General features: G+C 41.9%; 1 protein-coding gene across 2 annotated transcripts in view; it reads left to right on the forward strand.

Moving 5' to 3' along the window:
* Positions 1-20166, forward strand: part of LOC1279348 (unconventional myosin-Ia) — a 77217-nt gene that overhangs the window by 19727 nt on the left and 37324 nt on the right. For both annotated transcript variants that reach the window (XM_061656486.1, XM_061656487.1), the window contains 2 exons: positions 13047-14758; positions 14847-15082. In XM_061656486.1, coding sequence (XP_061512470.1) covers positions 13785-14758; positions 14847-15082 — 1210 coding nt within the window. In that variant the 5' untranslated portion in view covers positions 13047-13784. The remainder of the gene's footprint in view (positions 1-13046; positions 14759-14846; positions 15083-20166) is intronic.

Genomic DNA, 20166 nt, shown 5'->3' on the forward strand with positions numbered 1-20166 from the left:
TCAAAAAGGAAAAATGCTTCATCGTTGTTTTTTTTTTTGAAAAATTGTGAAAAAATTGGGAATGTTTTACCCGTTACTATTTGTCAGTGTGTTATCGTGTAGCTTGATAGTTTAAAGTGATACAGCACACAGAAGAGTTAACAATAGTTTGAAAATTAGTCCATCCTGTATCATGTAGGTAAAAATCTAATTACCGTGTGCGGTATAAATACACCAAAACGCCTTTTGTTTGCTACCGTTTCCGTTGAGTAATTAGACACATTGAAAAACATTCCAGTCGGCGAGGGTTTTTGGTCGCTTTTGCTGGTTGGATTTTCGGACAAGCGTGCTAAGATCGCTACAAAAGGCCCACTCACCCGGCTCAGTGTTAAAAAAGAAATAAGTATAGCATTGCAGGGTCAGAGCCGTGGTCAAGGTGTGATGCAAGAACTCCGTCAATTAAAAACCTCCGCAGCTTGCATGCTTAACGCGCCCAACGGTTCCCCACCAAGGGACAAGAAAGGAAGCAAAACTAGCCCCGTCAATAGAACTTTCCAACGGGCACCAACCGGTTTTGGGATGGTTTCGGTGCGCCTCGCCAAACGCAACAACGATTAATCGATTTGGTGTCGGATCGCTATAACCAGCTATAATTTACACCGCGAGCGGCACGTCGACCATTTCTCCAAGTCGCGGGTGAGTGAGTTAGCTCAAGCCGTCTGTGGCGAGTCACTCCGGTACGGATGGGGCGTTGGTTGTAGCCTGGTTTCCTCGACCTCCGAGAGCGCGACCACCGGTACGTTGCGTGTGCCATGGCGTGGTGGGATAAGCCCTGAGCTAGGTTGTCGCTACTCTAGGAAGCGATAGTTTCTGTGCAATCATGACGCGCCCGTTGGACATTCCAGACCGAGGGAAACGAGATTCGGGTAGGTCATGTGCCAGCCAAGTGCTGAAGTTCTGTGCAGCCGTCGCCCTTATCAGTAAACCGCTTAAGCAACGGGATGCTATTACGAGCGAATTTGCTGCTCGATTTTGTGTTGCCATTTGTTGCATGCTTGTTGTACCGTTGTCGAAATGTCGAGATGCTCCCCCCATGTTGGAGCCGGGCGTTTTAAATACGGGTTTTGTTTGGAGATGTACGCAAGCACACACGCTATCGAAAACGGCGGTAAAAAGTCTTGCCAAGATAAGGTGGTGTAGAGTGTTTTTGCATTAAAGCATTTCCGTTCGAGGAATGTGTTTTGGAGCTCATGGATGAAAGAAGAACTGATTGTAGGGGAAATATTTAACATTTTTAAATCGATTTAGTGGGAAACTGTTGTGTCACTGCAAAGAGAAAATTGTGACAACAATGACACTGTCGTTGGCTACCAAAATCTGAATTACCAAACACTGTATTTGTCCACAGAACGAATATCACATCGAACGAAACCTTCCGTGATAGCACATCCTTACATATCTCGAGCAGCTGATTGGTATAATGACCCCTATACACGTACGTTGGAAAGTAAACGTGCGGAAAATGCAACACGAGCCTGCCACAAAAACGATGTCTTATCGAAGGTGTCAATCTAGCGGTTGTTCGTTTCTTGTGCATCGAACGTATTTCTTTCACTGCTGCCTGCATGGGACATGGAACCAGTGATCGGTGTAATCTCAATCCACTCTAAACGTTCGTGACGTCGTAGACGTTTATTGTGCGTAATGTTAGTTTTAGCGATTTTTATTTGCTATGCCGTGGTCTTCCGTTTTTATTGTGCAATAGGGAACCGTTTTTATGTGGGTCATTTGTTGCAACGCGAGGTACATAAAAGTCGGTTCTATAAAGTCGTTCCGATGGACTGTCTAACTTTATTGCCAGAAGCATAGCGGAGAACAGTGGATAATTAGAAAGTGTAGCTAACGGCACCTGTTCTGAACTGATGATAACGGCATACAATATGCATGAAAAAATCATTTCCACAATGGAAATTGTTTGCTAACTCTTGATTCAAATCCTTGAATATTACCGATAACTAAATGAGAATAAACTATTTAGTTTTTTCTGATTTCCATTCCTATCATTACAAAAAAACACTGTAGGATTATGGGCTATGATTATGTTCTGGCGGCATTCACATAAGCTTCACACTTAATTTCGACTTAAAAAACGGCCATAAAGATGCTATTCAGTTCGAAACCTCCTATAAAACTCACCATATCTACTAAGAACCAAACCCAAAGCTATCGCCGAACAAGCATTTCTGATGCTCGCGTGATCGTAGCTTTTACGAGGCACACAAGCCTTTTTTATCTATTGCTCTACCGGTTTTGGCAGGATAATTTATGGTGTGAAGAATGTACGATAAAATATATATAAAAAAAAGACTTATTGACAGCACGTTGACCACAATAAAATTGGATACAATTCGCATATCAATGTGAGTATCTCTGTGACGTTTGAGGTATATTGTGAATGTGCGATGCTGAGGAATTGTGGCGATAGCTTTTCTTGCATGAGTGTGTCTTACGGAATGACATCTTCCTACGGTCGGAAGATATGATCGAAAGAATTTTAGATTAGATTGCTTAGACTGAAATGGCCACATTGAAGCGAAACCCATTTTCACAAGAGAAATCTTTAGGGTCTCTATCCGCTAGTATGGGTCATTGAAAAGTCACAAATATTTACGCAGATGTGACAGGTAAAATATATAGCTTCGTTTATGAGGTTGAAGTAATTTAATCGTTTTTTTATTGGGCGGCATTTCGATCGTGCCCAGCTTAGCATCGATTAAAAAAGCACGATACCATTTCAATGTATGACTTCCAGGTAGGGGGCAAAATACCAATACATACTTAAACTTCCTCGACGTTCCCCATAAGCGCGACGTTTTTCGTAGTTTTGTTTCGATGCACGTGGGCTATGTAGAGCGAAATGCGAGAATCTTCTTCAATCTGAATTCCACGAGTAGGCAACCCATTGCGTACCGTGGCAGCATCGGAAGCATTGATCGAAATCTCCACCGAGGCATATCGATTAGTCGGTGCTGTTTGAGTCCGACAAACCCAGTATGATAATCGATTATGCAAATGGGGAGCGATAAATTATAGCGACAAATTCAGTGCCACACTACGTGGGGTAAAAAATCGAATCGAATCGAATAATTTCTTGCTCAATTTTGGAATGAAGAGTTGGGTTGACGTTAATTATGATTTACAAATCTTAAGCAGCGCATACATAACACAACTATATGTTGTGTATGGCGAGAGCATAAAAGTGTCGACTAAAGTTATCTTTTTGGTGCAAATTGAAGGATGTTGGAAAAATAGTGTTCTATTTCTGTAAGATTGGCTAGTCAAAGCTTTACGGAATGGTCATTATTAATGAATAATAAGTAAATGAATATCCATATGTTTTATAAATACTTTCCAAAGTAAAAAGAACAAAAAATAAAACGGGTTTGCTTGGTAAAGATATGTTATGCTTGTTAATTATATCGCACATTTAATTAAATTTGTTACGATGCCAATCACATAATCGAAGCTGAAAATCTGTATTTCGTTTTATTTTGCAAAAAAAAAAAACACACACACAAGTAAATTATGGTAACATGTTTATGGGAGATGGAAGTAAAATTTGTTGGCAGATCGTTTAAAACAATGATTAAGATCGCATGCTAACGTCTAACTGTGTCAGTATCCGGCGATAGGGACTATTAGACATTTAGACTCAAGTACACTATATGGCTAGAATGGAGAATGTAATTGGACAATATGTTTATAGACAATAATTTGTGGTTACTATATTCATGGAGGATGTCTTTGATTTCCGTTGAATCAATGTGGGAAATACTTTCACTTGTCGGCTTTGCAAATACTTTGTCTTCTACGTGTTGAAACAGAAACGTGTTGTGTTGAGATAGTACGTGACCGAGACACGAGAAGATGTTAACAATTTTTCTCAAGTGATTCAGACTGGCATGGGCATAACTCACCTTTTTACGAGCTCGCATTCGGCCGGATTTAGATCCCGTCTAACAGATGTACGATGGGACAGTCTGTTGTCGTAGGTTGTAAACGTGAGGACATATGATGGGGAGTGCACCGATAAGGAACCGGCAGACGGAATCGTCGAGGAATCGTCGGGCAACATCGCCGCTATCAAAACGTTATGATCTATGAATTTATTAGCTTCCGTTTCGTTACGAAAACTTGCCACTATACTGGCGTCTTGTGTAGATGGTTTCGTAGATGAATGTCACCCTGTGAGTAGAGTTTATGAGAGGTTCATTCCAGTGGCATGACCAATTGAAATGTTAGCCCATGTCGACACTGCATCTATCCAACGGAAACTATCATTTATGTTATGATTCAACAGAGTCCTATGTTACATTTCTGTTCACGTTCAACAAACTAGTGTAGCGACAAAGCTCATGAAAATCAACGGCGAATGTTTTAAAATATATTTTGGTGCTCCCGTATGCCAAACAAGCTCCCGACAGTGAAAAGATAAATAATAAGCTTGCATTTCGCTTCACAGAGGGACAGCGTATCGTGAACGAGCGAGAAGTACCTTCACATGTGGAGCGCTTCATGTTTCCTGCACAACGGGTTGCAAGCATATTTTGAACCGCTCGTCATTGGCAATAGTAGGCAGGGAATATAACACAAAAAAAACCTCAAGAGACCATTAGCAATGATAGCCGTATTAATTAGCGATTCCAACGGCGTTTAATCTTACCCTTCTTTTACGCGTGCCGTTGTTCTGTTCTGTTTGATTGGATTTTACTCACTCGTTTTTGATTTGCGGTTTTTTGGAAGCTAACTTGTATGATTTGGAAGGTTTTATTTCCTTTTATTTTGATGAATGTTCGATGCTGCGACTTATTTGAAAGAGTTTTTTTTAAATTAACTTGCATAACTTTTACTACGCACGAGATCGTTAATAACATTTTACCCTTTAAAAATAATTAAAATAGTTAATATATATGTAAACTGTTGGGCTCCCGATTAATCCACAGTTGGGTGATAATAATAACCTAAAATAAATTTTAATTGTCGCAGACGTCTAAAATGTTTGAATTCATCGTTCTGTGGAAGCCGTTAAAGCTTGGTTGCGCATCTAAAATTGGTGTTAATTGAGTATTGATTAATAAAGATCACTTTTCCAACGCCCTGAACCCAGTCTAAGAAAAACAGTTTTAAAGCCTTTTGGTCAGCCTGCTCTTAACGTCCAAATGCTCGTAGCAGTAAAGGAGTCACCGAACAGTCTATCATTCGATCTATACTATTGAGGGTCAGTTTTTTTCTCTCTCCCTTTTTAACAATCTGAGTTCGTTTCTCTCTAACGCGCATCCGACCAAACTGTGAGGCAACCTAATGGGCCATTTTGCATAAAATAACCATTAGTGCGGGTAGCATTACACTTGTGGCGGGTTGTGCTGGTGGCACGATGTGGCTTATCATAAAGTTTATTAAATTATGGGGTAATGTATCATTCAGCCTGGGCACAATCACCTATTCCAGAGCCAGCCGGAAGGGATTTGAATCAAAAGGCAGTGATTACCATAGATGTCCAGATTCAACCACCGACGCGAGCGGGCTGGATTAAGATGTGCATCAAAGAGAGCCTGCGGCTAAAGATCTAAAAAAAAAACAATTGAAAAGATGTCGGGGGAAAGCAAACGCCCGTTTTGGTTTGATCATTAGATCAACTTGCTGGCTGCTAGGTAAAAGTGGTCGAACGAACCGATAGAGACGGTTCGCTGAGTTGGTACGCTCGACCACGGCCTAGCTTCTCGTTTTAAGGGGACCGTACTGGTTTAAAAGTGGTGCAACATTCCACGGCCATAATTTTGCCACATCGCTCTATACACTCCGCCGTCATGCAGCTCTGGAGTGGAGGGTAATTTCCATTAAAATAATTACACCAGCACGATTCTTCGGGCACATAAAACAAGCCGTAATAATCCATACATCAATCGAGTGAGATCGGGCGGCAAAATGTTGGGGGTGAGCTCTCTACCGTACAGGTAAAATATCGACCAAATCTCACGGACGGCCGACGCACTGCCACAGCACATGTTCACTCACATGCTCCATCCACTGCTCAACGATCACTTAATCACCGTCGCAAAGATCCTCTTCGCGATCATGGATGCAGCAGTACAGGATCATTATGGAATCGTGTACCACTCCACACTCTCCACGACGGTTCGATGTTTCAGCAAGCAACACTGAATTCTTGGGCCCACACTGGGTTCACACTGGAAGCTGCCGCCTATCGTGCGTGAAATAGGAGGGAAACGATCAAATTCCGTTCGAACTCGGCTTGTTGCCCACTGCAATGCAGTACGTCCACTCGAATTGCAGATCGTTACCGTATCGCGATAATGCCCTTATTGCCTTTTTCCAACTGATGCAGTTCCGAAAGGGCAGCGAGGCGGTGTCGGTTTGCCAGTCACAGTGCTTCTCGTCGCCGGCGGTCATCGTCGTGATCGCAGCCTGGGCAAGCAACGAAGAGACTTGCAAAAATCGTAGCATTCGGCATTGGCCGGCAAAAAAACATTATCGGTAATGATCCCAATTGGATGGTATCGTTGTTTTTTTTTTGTTTCTTTCTTTTAACGTCACGCCATTCGTTCATATGTTCGTTTTGTGGGAAGTTTTTACTTTTCTTTGGTAATTGTTAAGTGTAACTGCTTGCTTTAAAATATTGTTACTGCCGTTCGTCTTGTGCATGTGGTTGGGTGTCGTAAAAGCGTTGCAATATGCACTCTGTTTCGTGGGAAAAATTCATTTGCTTTGGTAAAATTTACGCTTGCAGCGTGATGGTATTTAAAAAGATTTAATAAAACGGATTTAAAAAGCATGTTAAATATATTGCCTGCACCTTTTTGCATTGCTTTTGATTATATAGTTCAATTCCGTAAATATCCTTGACTCCAATTGACTCACCTTGGATGATAATTGTTTGTCAACGTTATTCATATTTTCGATACAATAAGCTCACTTAAATAATAATTTTAGAAATATAATTTTTCACTTATTAGTGAGTGGTTGAATACTTCTTGAATTAAAACGATCATTCACATTACTGTTAAAAAGTCAACACATTCATTGTCATTGTATCAACAGTATCGGAACATTCGGATGTAGCTAAGCAATACCCCAAACAAACGAACCAAAGCTTCCGGAGAAAATGCAATTTACCTGAAGGTGGTCCAGTTGTAGGTTTACACCTTTATGGACAATTTTATGACACCAATCCAAGGTTTTACGGCGCAAACATGCACGGTGGTCGAGAGCAAGGGCTACTGTCAGTGTTTGCTTGCGTAAAGAAGAAATTGTATTGCACGTGAGCCTTTCCACCCTGCTCTCTTTACTGTAGTAAGAATCAAATATTACCCATGGAGATACTTAAAGTCTACGGATTGGGAACAATATATAATTCTTCCTATAGAGGTCTGTCATCTTGGTAATTGAGCGCTACACCGTCATAAGCACGGTAGGATGAATGATTTTATAACCTTCAAAGGCACGGTGGGCTATTATCTAATTACGCAATACAGAGCATGATTTCTTTTTTTCACGATCATTACGCTTTACAAAGTGTACTTAGCGATATGAAGGATGGGGATGAAAATTATGTCGAAAGAATATTAAAAGCACAGCAAGGGAAAGAGCACAAAAAAAAATCTACCGAACATGACCATAATACTTAAATCTTGACAGCAGAACTGTCTTGTAGAGTGACTTTCATCGTATGAAACTACCGCATGTTTCGAGCTTTGCTATAGTGTCAGCTGTTTATTTTGCTGGTGAGAGTGGCACTTTAAAAAAAACACGTACAGCGCCGACATGGTGCGTTTAATTAGACGACATTCATCATTTAATCAGCGCAGCGCAGAGTAAACTTTCGTGCAACACTTTCTCACTGGACTGAAGTATGCTGCTCCGGACACTTGAACAATCGTCGGGGGTCGGCACTCGTGGCAGCATGGAATGATTTGTGGACTGTCAAAAGGGTCATAACTTTTTATTCTTTTCACCGCTACCGCTTACCGGAAAGCTCACACAGGTTATTTGTGTGAACCGAAAGACACAAGGCGCTTGGCACGTGTGGTCAATGCTTGAGGAAATAAATTAAAGTGTCGTGTATAGGTCTTTTGCCACTTCGGACCATTCTACTTTATTTTTCGCATCCGGCGCGAGGTGAATTTATAGAAATGATTTCAAAAGCTGGATAAACTGGACTGATCTTTGCGTCTAATTGCCAAACACAAAAGCAGCTTCTGTTTGTACATATTGTGGAACTATTTTACTTTATTCAGGAGAATAATTGTGAAACTATATTAGTTGTTGATAAAAAAACAGGATTGTCAAGATTTATTGTTGAAGTACTTCTAGAGAACGGAAGAATACAATAGGAACAAAAATAGGTAAAGAATAGCCAAAGGTTAATGTTGTACGTAGATTTATCGTGCAGTGATTTATCTGAAACAATAAGGCACGGAACAGTGAAACCATTCCACCAAGATGACGACCACTTCAGTACGATCACCGCTCAACTGGATTGGTCATCTTAAACAGCTCGAAACGAGATGTGCATTCCGATTGACAAGATGCGAGCAGCAAGCTAGCTAATTAAATTACTCTCCACCCGGTAAGGTGAACTTCTGGGCTTAGCAATGCATCTTTTCTTGATAGGATGTGAAATGATTACGAATACGTGAGAGTATGAGCGTGAACTGCAAGCAAACGGACGACCTGAGAGAAAGATCAAGAACCTCTGCAGCACGTATGCCATGACCACATAATGGATTTGGCAGCTGTGAAGTTGATACATACCATAAAGACGCTAACGTCTGTGATGCACTTGCTCGGTTAAAAGAAGGAGTGGAAAATAAATTAAGAAAAAAAAATCATCATTGCTTTGAGGTAAGCAGTAAGTTTCAACACTTTGTACAAAGCGCATTTACTTCAAACGGAGAACATATTTGTTTTGGGGTTGAACATTTCATTGATGCATACATTTTTTTTAAATATATAAATAAATAATTATTTGCAAGGTGTAGGTGTAGGTAGACTTACTTCAAACTAAAATTTATCACCAAAAGGCTACACAAAAAGTAGGACTTCTTAGTTTAATCGTGATAATTATAAAGAAATCAAACTCGTTCTTTCTCTACTTGTGTTCCTCACCATGTTATTCTGACGTTGGGTTGATTGAATTAAAATATAACCATAAATTTATGCAAAGTAGGATCAGCTATCCAACCAACAGATTTGCCGGTGAGGTGTGTAATATTTATCTAATCGTCTTGCGCAACTCCACTCTGCAGTGAACAGGTTAGCATCAGAACAAGTGAGAGAAGTAAAATCGAGATAGTTGACCTGACGGAGGAAATACGATGCTGTAACTGTTGAAGCTTAAACTCAAGCTTAAGTTTGTCGAGATTCAAACACCCGTCCTGATTGAGCTTACCAGGGAAATGATTCTAGAAAATAAAACTTACAAACCGGCTAAAAGCGTTGATAAAGCGGTTCTAATTTGCCTCATCTGGACCTTGACGACGCGACAAGCGACGAACCCATGCTCAGGAAGGGACAGCACTTTGGACACATTCGTCGCCTTTTTGCCTCATCGCAATTTACATACCTTTGCAAATGTGGTACCAGCATTAGGACTGCCCATACTTTCAACAGCAGAACCATTTGAAACGGAAGATCTCTAGAGTATCGAGATAACACAGTCGAACAAGACGTCTAATAGCTTGCGAGAAATTTTGCAGCTTGCAACCGTCTAACGATGGTATGAGAGACATAGTGAAATTGTACAATTTACGAGAATAACAACAACGCGTGGACAACGTCTTTGTATTGAACTTCCATGGTACGTTGTGATTTGCATGCTTTCATCTTTAAATGGGTAAAACAATTGTTTGCATAAAACTTCTAAACATATTTTACACTTTACTATAATTATGTATTATAATTTAAGGACAATTTAAAGATCATTTCACATGAATAGAGAATACAACCACCAATTGTTGATACACCTTGATGTGTTTTCTGTATTGTGTAGTAATTGGAGGTAAATGTTTAAAATTTTCAAGCCTAACTTCGGCATTTTCCCTAACGTGTTGAAGCTGTACTGACCATAGAAAAATAAGAAGCACAAGAAGTAAAAACAGTGAATACCACAGCAAATCCTCTCGCAGTGAAGAACAGCGCTTAATCTCGGCACCAAAACTACATGGAAGTCGTGACGAGAAAATTGTTCGCTTAGCTTTGTTACAATTATTCAAACGGATGGTTGTGTTTCCCGAGAAAAAAAGACGCAAAGCCGGCAAAGTATCTGTGCAGATGGTTGTTGTCCGTTTGAGAAAAGCGACGACTTATTGGGTATTATCTTTGGTGCCGCTTGTCTTTTTGAATCGCTCTGTACGATGGATTACGCCCGATTGATTGACTGTGAAGGACTGATTAATGATAGTGGCATGATGAGGTGCACGAAACTCTTTGAAATGGTTTGTGAGAGTTTTGCAGAGCTATAGCTTAACTTTATCCTAGTTGACTAAAACACATATTTATGTATGTTTTTTGAGAGTTTCATCGGAAATGTAGTAAATAAAATCTATTGGAAGAATAAGAGGTTCTTTAAGCACTACGAAATTTTGCGACCGAGTAGAAGCCCGGCTGGTAACTAGGCCACACCATAAAATAGTCCACTTCCTACGACCGCTTTCATTCCTTTCCGGTCGACACGATGTGTGGCGTACATTGGCATTTGCTACCCATAAATCGAAAATGAAAATCAAATCAACATCTTTTGCCCCTGTACCCCATCCTAGGCGAGGCAAGCATCTTCCTCCGCGGGCTTCTTGATGGCAGACCGCGCTGTGTAAATATGCCCCTCCCGTCGTCAAGAGATGCCCCCCTCTAGGGTGGAGCGCATTTAGAGAAGTATTTATGTTGTCCCAGGCTACTCACATTGCTGCCATTGACGCTATTGTTACCACTGGCACTCGGGATGTTGCCGTTTCCGTACTGTGGAAAACATTGCGGAGGAAGACAAATCGGTTCACATACGAACTGGCTACCAGAGAGTCCGATCTTGGCCATCGATGGACCGTTCCGTCCAGATGGAACAGGCGTTCAAAGTGGCGTGTCTTTTTATGGGCCACTTAAGAGCGTCTCTACGCTTCCTTCGTCTGCGATTGGTTTGCGTTCGGCTTGCGCCATCCTTAAGCAAAGGCATGTTTATTTACAATGAGCGGATGAGGTTGGGATTTAGCCGTTTTTCCCTAAGAGTGCCAGCTTCGTTGATTTGTATTTATATAAAAGCAAGCAACTTGGATATAATTATAAAAAAAACTATGAAGATGTTTGATGTGCAGTTAGTTAAAATATGACCCAGTAGATGATTTTTTGAGCTAACGTATCTAAAATATTCTCAAAATTATTGATTAATGCAGAGTAATAGTTCTATCGTTTCAAAAATTCAATCAAATCCAAAAATGTGATCGAATCGTTTCAAATAATTGTTACAACACACCCTTTTTTCATCGTGGTTCATATCATCTAGAACTAATAGAGAACAAACAGAACAATTTGCGGCAGCAAATTTTCACAAATCTATTTCTTCTGTGGGAGATTCGCTCTACGAACGGGCCTCCAGCCGTAAGCTTAAAAAGCTGGTCGAATAAATTAAGCTCTTACACTATACACACACACTCACTGACGAGCCTTCATTTTTCCCGTACACCGCTTAGTGTCGGCTCGATGTCAAAAACACAACCCCTGACAGCACGGCTGCGGGTTCGTGTGTTTGGCGTAAAATATCAAACTTGTTGTACTGCTACAGCAAGAACAAAAAAAAATCCATCCAAGAAGTTCCTGCTGAGACAGGGGGGGGGGGGGGGGGAGTAGCCCGTCTACGACACGCTTCAGTTGTTTTTTTTTGTATGCATTTAAGCCGAACTAGTTCTGTTTTGTACTGTGCACAATTGAATTAAAATATCCTCTCCATCGTTGGTTACAAAACCTGGCACAAGATACACGGCTAGTTGTGTACCAGAACAAAAATGCACAAGTGTTTTTGTTTTATATTCGGACAACCATCATTACGATCAGAATGAAAGTATCCGAAAACAATGAATACGCATGCATAAGTTGTGGTTCCGTTGTATCTGTCGGAAGTTGAGCCCGCCCGTTTGCTTAATGCAACATCGTGCCGAAGCTTTCCTCCGGTAGAATAGGGACGATCGGTTGCCCTCAAAGCAAACCACACCAACCATGTTTGTTTGTTTTGTTTTGTGCAATGGCGACTATCCGCCGAGCTTCTGGGCGCAGTATTCCCGCGCTGGCTGTAGTTCTTTCGATGTCGGCAATGATGGTGATGATGTTGTCTACTTTACATTGAAGTGCAGCCCTAACTGGCAACGCAAGACGTATATTTTCTTTGCCGCTGACAGCGAATGATCCGATTATGATGATTCAGAACGTAAAGATGAGCAACGGGAGAGCATTTCGAGTGGGGCATGGGCAGGAAAGGAAAACCGGTGCGCATCCATGTGCGGCTGAAAATTGATGTAGAATAATTATGACACTTCTTACTAGTGGCGCGTTGCTGACGGGCTCGTGGTTCGGGGCCCGCAGGCATTCGGACAATATCTTCATTTTCCCAATGGATTACGCTCATTTCTACCGACAGTAAGTGAGGGTCTTGGGGCAGCATGACGCTCTGCCGCGCTTGAATGCGTTTGAATTTCTTGCGCTTCAGCATGCCGCAGTAGCATCAAGCTGATGTGTAATGCCATAATTTAATAGGCAAAGCTTGTTTGACGATTACGCGGCCCACTGTACTTTGATAGCATTTGGGGTTAATGTACGTGCACCTAAAAATAGTGTTGCAATAATTAAAAAAATATCAGAAATAAAATGTGACGTAAGAAATAGTATCACTATTTTGTAGCAACGATAGTCTATTTATATTCAATATTGTGCTCATTACCGCTATAATATACCATTAAAACTAACTAAAACTAACAGTCCACTCTCGATGTTGCTACACTTTCCAGGGTTGACAATCCGTCACATCAGTAAGCGGCGTTCCATCGGAGGCTTGACAGACTTTCCGTTTGCAAAACCTGTTCTAAATTGCAGATACGAATCGAGCGAGTGGGGAAGAAAATATTACAACCAAGAGACGAAAAAAGGTTGAATTTTGGCACAACACAACAAAAACCAGGAAGGCAAGCAGATCGGAAAAAGTAATCGGAATGAAAATTCGACAAAGCAACACCAAATCGTCCACGGTTTAAGGCCACACCATCCCCTCACGAGTGGTGTGATGCGCCCCAAATGGTGGTGCAAGTGAAATTTACAATTTCTCAAGAAGGAATCCCACCAACAGGAGCACGGGCCGGCTGTTGTCCGCGCGATTCGTTACGATTGTCCTGTGTTGAATGTTTTTTTGGTGACACAAACGATTTTTGGTGCAGTAGATGAAACAGAAGGCATGAGAAGACGCAGAGCGCAAATCGTTGGGGCAACATTTTCGACTGATTATGTCTGTGATGGCGTGGAGAGCCGGCTGAGGCTGGTTGAATATTCGAAACCCACTGTTGCATCGCACTCACTCGCATCCTCCGACCTGTTCACTAGCAAAGGTGAGAACGCGCACGCTGGCCGGCAGGCCAGTTAAAGGCTGCGTACCGTTTACCTTACACATCGATCAATTCGCTAAAGCTCGCCTCCCGAAAACAAACAAACGACAAACAGTCAAACCAGTTCCGTCCAGGAGTTGACATGGTGACATGTTGCTGCCGGACCAAACGTACGAGCAGGCGACCCTCGGCCGGGAGCGTCTGAGAAGCTCGTCAACATACGATGATGGCGGTTTCCCGCGGTTGTACACGCTGAAGGAGCTCGATGTGAAGCGGTTGCAGCGAAACTTGCGTGGAGCTAGCATGTACGTCGATCGCAGCGTGGGTGAGGAATTGGCGGGCGTACTGGCGAATAATGAGATGAAATTTGGCATTCGACCGTCGGATGAGAATGGTGAAGAAAGCGGCACCAGTGGAGTGGGCAGTTCCGGCGAAGCGGGTAATTCGAGGGACGGCAAGCTGCAGGAGCATGATGCGCGTCTCTCGATGACAAATGGTGGCAGCAAGCACCCAGCAGTTGGCAAGTTAGCCCTACCGGAGGAATCAACAGCAATGTATCTCGATTCGGAAAGTCTGTGGAGTGGTCGAGTAGCATCGGCTATGGCGAACGGGCATTCCTACAACAAAACGATAGAGAGAAGCTGCCAAGCGATCGATGCTAGATGTCGTACAAAGAGTAGTCAAAAGGCGCCTTCCTCCAGACAGCCGGATCATACGGATCGAGGCATTGGGCTGGAATCGGCAAGCTCGCAGGGCAGTAGTCTCAGTTATTCTAGCAACTCCAGTGAGGACGAGGATTTCGAGGGTTTCGAAAGTGCCCTAAAACCGACCAGGCAGCAAATGTGTCGCTCGAGAATGGACGGAGTGATAGTCGATGCACCTGCCCTGCCCGATGGTCCTGACCCGGGTGAACGTGACGATTACGACAAGACGTCGGATTTTTTCAACAACATTCCGGAATTCCAGGGCGAAGCGCTGGGCCCGTTCAGTATCGCAAACAAGGGCACCGAACCGGACTGGGGTAGCATTCGCACGAACGTGGACATCTTGCGCGCCTGCGAACTATTCCTGATGCGGCATCGGATGCGGCCAGACTTCTTTTGCAAATACAAAACGGCAATGAAGTAAGTTGAATGATTTTTGCTACGTGAACGTATCCTCACATGTCCTAACTTTCAATTCCTTTGCCACCGTCACCCGTTTGCTTCTCAGCCCTTCCGTTTCGGCACCGGCGTCATTTCCGTTGTCCCGTGCGCGAACACCCATTGACGTGCGGAAGCCAAAAAGCGTGTCACCACCGATGCAGAGGCCGGTGTCTCGAGCCCACGGGTCGATTAGCTTCTCGCGTGCCTCCACGACTTTACCAATCGATCGAAACTCGGCTGATCGGCCGGGACCGATCTACAGTGTGCCGAATCGTAGCGGCAAAAAACGACGTCCAAATGCGGGTAAGTAAGAACACGCTATTTGTTGCTCTTTCACTGTTTTTTTTCCTGCAAAGGAGGCTGTTGGTCACCATTCACACGCCACTTGCAACTGCCACAAACAGTCATGTTGTCAGGGTGTCTTTGTTGTTGAAATTGAAATTAATGACCAAATTAATCCCATCGCTGGCAGAACCTGACACCATGATCAGCATGGCTTTGGTGTTCTCTGGTGGTAAAGAGTCCATTTCTTTTTGAAACCTTAAGCGCCAGGGCGTAGCCTTAAAATGGTAAAATGCCCTAAATTGACTTTGCGTATAACATACTTGGCAGTGCGAACGGCACTGTAAGGTTACATGTGATGAAGAATGAAGTATCAAGAACGAAAATACCTCGTAACTGAATGCTGTTTATCTCTTAACGGTCTGTTTTAAGGTCTCTTTTTGATAATCCGTCAAACTAACATGATCTAGAATATCTGTGAATTAATTTATCAGTAACGGTGCTCTGAGCCACGTCAACAAAACGAGATGTACAGGGTTTATGTGGTTGAATGTTTCATACCACTACAAAGGTATCCAGCCATTGTTGGATCAATCATCAAACAATTATGATGTTCAGCAAACATGTCAGTATATGATAAAAGTGCCGCCAAGGAGGGCAAAAGCGTTGAGAAGAAGCGGTCAATGGTTTGCAGAAACATTAACGAATGATGATGAACGATTCACATTTGTTTAACGTAATGCTGTTGACGTGTTGAAATTCGGATACATCACGCTGACATGATTGGTTCAAGAGAGACTGAATGATTGATCATCGAGGGTCGACAGCACAGAATTTGCATTATGGATGAAAGTGATTTGTTGAAATGGAATATATTAATGTGTTATTCGTATGTTCAAATTGTTTCATGATTTTATTAAAGATGATAAACTATTCATGATTCATATTTATCATATGAATATAACTATTTTAAATTTGATTTATAAAATTACGATTCCTGAAAGACACTTAAGTTTCCTCCGTTTTATTAGCAAACAACTTGATAATAAAATGGCAATTGTCATTGTACATCTTAATTTTTGACCACACAACCAAAATCTGTCGATAAACATTTACCGACACGTATTCGGTCACTTGTTTATGTGAAGTTTACATTCATCAAGCATTGATGAGATGATCAAGTGACAGAGTCCGAGGTGATTCTAGTATGGCGTTTCGACCACCTTTCAACCTGAACACGAGCACGGATTTGAGTGAATTGCAGTTCCAAGGTTAGGGAATCAAGGGAAGAAAAAACGGATAATTTAAGTTGTATTAACAGGTCCGTGGCAGGTAATTTTTCTTTCATCGTCCAGATTTTTGAAGAGTGAGTTTACGCTTTCGATTGTTTGCTCTGGTCCGTCAATTACGAGCGTGTGGGGCAGGCTGTTTTTTCCAGTTCGTGGCTTTCTCGGCTATTCTCCCTCTCAGTCTCTCTATCTCTTTCTCTCTCTATCTCTCTATATCCATCTCTCTCTTTCTGTATATTATCGTATCTTTGAGTCTATTTCCTGTGTTTTTGTTCATTCTCCTGTGCTGTGAGGCCGACCTGGAATAGGGTGTTTTTTTAAACAATTCATTTTACCTCCCTGTACCTGTACCGCGTTTCGAACAAATCCTCGATCAGTTATCACACCGGGGACGGGTTTCTGTAAACCAAAGGACGAGTTGAAAAAATACAGCAAATCAACGTTCTCTTGCGGAAATCTGCGAAAACGGCGAGAATAAGTATCGACGGCGCACGCTGAAACCATGCTGAAACGCCAAAGGTTTCATTCAATTATGCGTTGCGAGTGAACGATGTTATCAGCTTAAATTCAATTTTGATTAACATAAGTATGCCCGGTGCGATTAAAATTTATGATTCGTGAAATACCAGAAAATGGGCCCTTCGCTCGAGAAGCAATACGAGTGAACAAAATAAACAACCGGAGCGTGATAATGCGATCGCACAGCAAACTGCAGACGGAACGGTGGAGTAAAAGGAAACTGCACAATCTGCGCGAAGTAAACGCAGACGCACGTAGCGTATGCGCAGGAAAAGTCGAAGGTTGCTGACTTGCACCACTCGCTTAGGACAACCTGGCATTTGGATCATTTGGGGCAAAGGGACGATAAGCGCAGCACATCACGTCAACGTAAGGGGATGTGTATCCGCCTGTAAAATGACCGTCTTTTTAATGAGATAAACACGATAAAAGTTGTATGTAGGCGTGTGAGAATAATGTTGATAAGCGTGATGTTAAGAATGCATCGCGAATGAATGAGATTGCACCCTGCGATAAAACACCAAACGTTCCTTTTTACATTGTAAGAACATGTTTGGTTTTCAAGTATGGAACCATGACAAGAAATTTTAAACAGCATTTTGGATTGACAAAAAAAAGCAACAGATTTAAAAAAGAACATGTTTCGATTCGCTCTTATTTATTTATTTTTGAAATTAATCACAAAAATACTTAATCAATGATGGTAAAGGTTTCAACGGCCTGTACTAAATTTGTACTAAAATCCAAGAAACACACCACGAGTCCTTCAACTTACGCTTCTGGTATAAAGGTGAAAGCTCTGCAAAGATAGAGGGTGTGGCAAAAGCTCCTCAAAGCTTGGAAGCTAGATGAGAGCTTTTCTTGATTGATTTAACGTATAAATTGAAATGAAGTTGTTCAGTTGTTCAGATACAACATACAGTTTTTCAAATGCATTGTTAATCGCTACTGTTCATGTACGTTTTGAAAAGCATTAAAATATCGAAACGTGATAGAAGTAACGGAATAAGCAACTAAACAAAAAGACACTTAAGGAGAATCAGCGAATAGGCTGCCGTACTGCATCAAGTCTATTTATTGTTTACAAAAATCAATTTACAAAACATTTACATAATATTTAGAGATGAGCATATAACAAAACTTCATAACCTCTCTTCGCAATACACCGTGAACGCAAAAGTTGTTTACTTGAGTTTCATCGTCAAACTTGAGTTATATATTTTTTTAATCCGTTAATACTTATTGCTTGAAGCTGTAAATTAAATGATTATTTATCTGACCCACCTCGATATTCAATACAATGCGCCATTAATGAAAGTTTACATTTCATGCACGCTGGTGTATCGCCTCCAAAAAAGACATCGGCCAAACCTCGGTTCCCTATCAGCCTTTACAGATCCCTAATGAGCAGATTAACCCAACGCATAATGAATTTGCATAATAAATATGTGATATGATGACGACGGCGTGAGTAACTAAGGGGATTGACGAAGAAAGCGAACAAAATCACCCGAAGTGTCTTACAGCATTCGCGAAAATCGCACTGTGCAATGTTCTCAATGAGCTTGGATTTTTTTATACATGTATATTTGGCGATGAGTCTTCTTCGTCAGTGGCGCTGCTTCAGCCCTGCAGGGATGTTTCAATGATTGCAGCCGCTGATAATATAAGTTGCAAAATGCAAGAAAAAACTCAACATCGACAGAATATTCTCATTGTTTCCATTTACGGGCGTGGAGCTTCGGGGAGCATGTGATGGTACAAAAAAGACTCCCAACAATGTTGCAAAGGTAATTTTTCGTGTAATGAGAATCTGCCCGTGGCAAGCGATACTTCTTTTGCCTTTTGCTCGGCGCAAACGAATCACTGCGATGGGGATGCAATGCATTCTTGCGATTTTTTCACCTCTTGCGCGTGAAGATGCACTCGTGGCTCTCCAGACGGGCTCCAAATTGTGCTCATCATTCATGCGACGGAAAGCGCTATTGATAATGCAGAAGGCCGCACCCGTGCCTACCGATTCCGGACTAAAGAGCCCGAGTGATGCAATCAGGTTAAATTTGCCCATTAAAGGAACACAGCCCATCCGGAACGAGTCATGCTACCCTGCGCAGCGTCAGACGTTGGACCGTCGTGTCTGACCTGTCGCATCTGACATCGTGCACAACAAAATAATCGAACAGCTCACATCTGACCCGCTAGGATGGCCCGAACCCAGCACAGCATTTGTGTGGACCTGTTTTCTCCTAATTAAATATCGGCGAAAGGTTTTTGTGGAGATTAGAAACGATCCGGTATTCAAACGGTCGGATACTCTGGGTAAACGTGAAAACGGCTTAGAAACAGGTTCCTGCGCTTAAATGCGTAAAGGGAGTCGGTCTAAGGCTTTTTGAGGTTCGCAAGAGTCTGTGGTATGAGGTTTTTAGTTAGCGTGTTCGTAGAGTTTTATGTATTCGTTTTTCACTCCTTTCTTCACCATCGGCTCAGAGACCCTTTCGAGTGGCTCCACACATTTACATTCGTTTAGGACACATGGTAAAATGACAAGCGTGTTGCAGAGCGAGCGAGATAACACGCAAGAGAGTAAAAATGGTAGAGAAAGAGAACAATAAAACCTGTTCACTTGACCGTACCTTTACGCGTGTGTGGCAGATGAACCTGTATTGGAGCGGAACTCTCTGAGCGTGTCGCGGAAACGCAGACGGAACCTTACTTACACTAATAAACGGCGTTTGAGCGACGTAGTTGGTTAAGCTTTTTGATGTTGCATCTCTCTTCTATTTACTTTCCCTGCATCTGATCGTACGAATTCATTCATGCGATGAGCTTTTTCAAAGGAGAGCTTTTTGCGTGAACATCTGGAAGCTGCAAAATGAATTATAGACATATTGCAGTTGATTCTTGTTAAAGTTTTATTAATAATAGAAATTTATTAAAGTTTAAAAATAAAGTATAGGACTGTTAGGATAAAATCATATATTTTATTCAAAATCAAATCTTTTCTTTCAAAATAATGTTGCGCAAATAATAGAACGTTACACAAATCGTTCATAAGATGTAGTCTCATGTGATTCAGTGTCCGATTCTCATACATACAAAGCTTTGTGTGTATGATAGCGAACGAGACAAAAGTTTAGGAGCATACACATGCCGTTTCAATGCTGTGCCGTCGACTTGCAAAGCTTCGACCAGTTCGAGAGGGATGTATCAAAATTAAAAGAGAGCATTTTTGTTCGCTCACAAAACAAGCTTTTAACCACGATCTCACAACCGTGTTCATCGCCATCACACTGAGCA

Source organism: Anopheles gambiae, chromosome 3 (genome assembly GCF_943734735.2).
Source record: "Anopheles gambiae chromosome 3, idAnoGambNW_F1_1, whole genome shotgun sequence".
Lineage (NCBI taxonomy): Eukaryota > Metazoa > Arthropoda > Insecta > Diptera > Culicidae > Anopheles > Anopheles gambiae.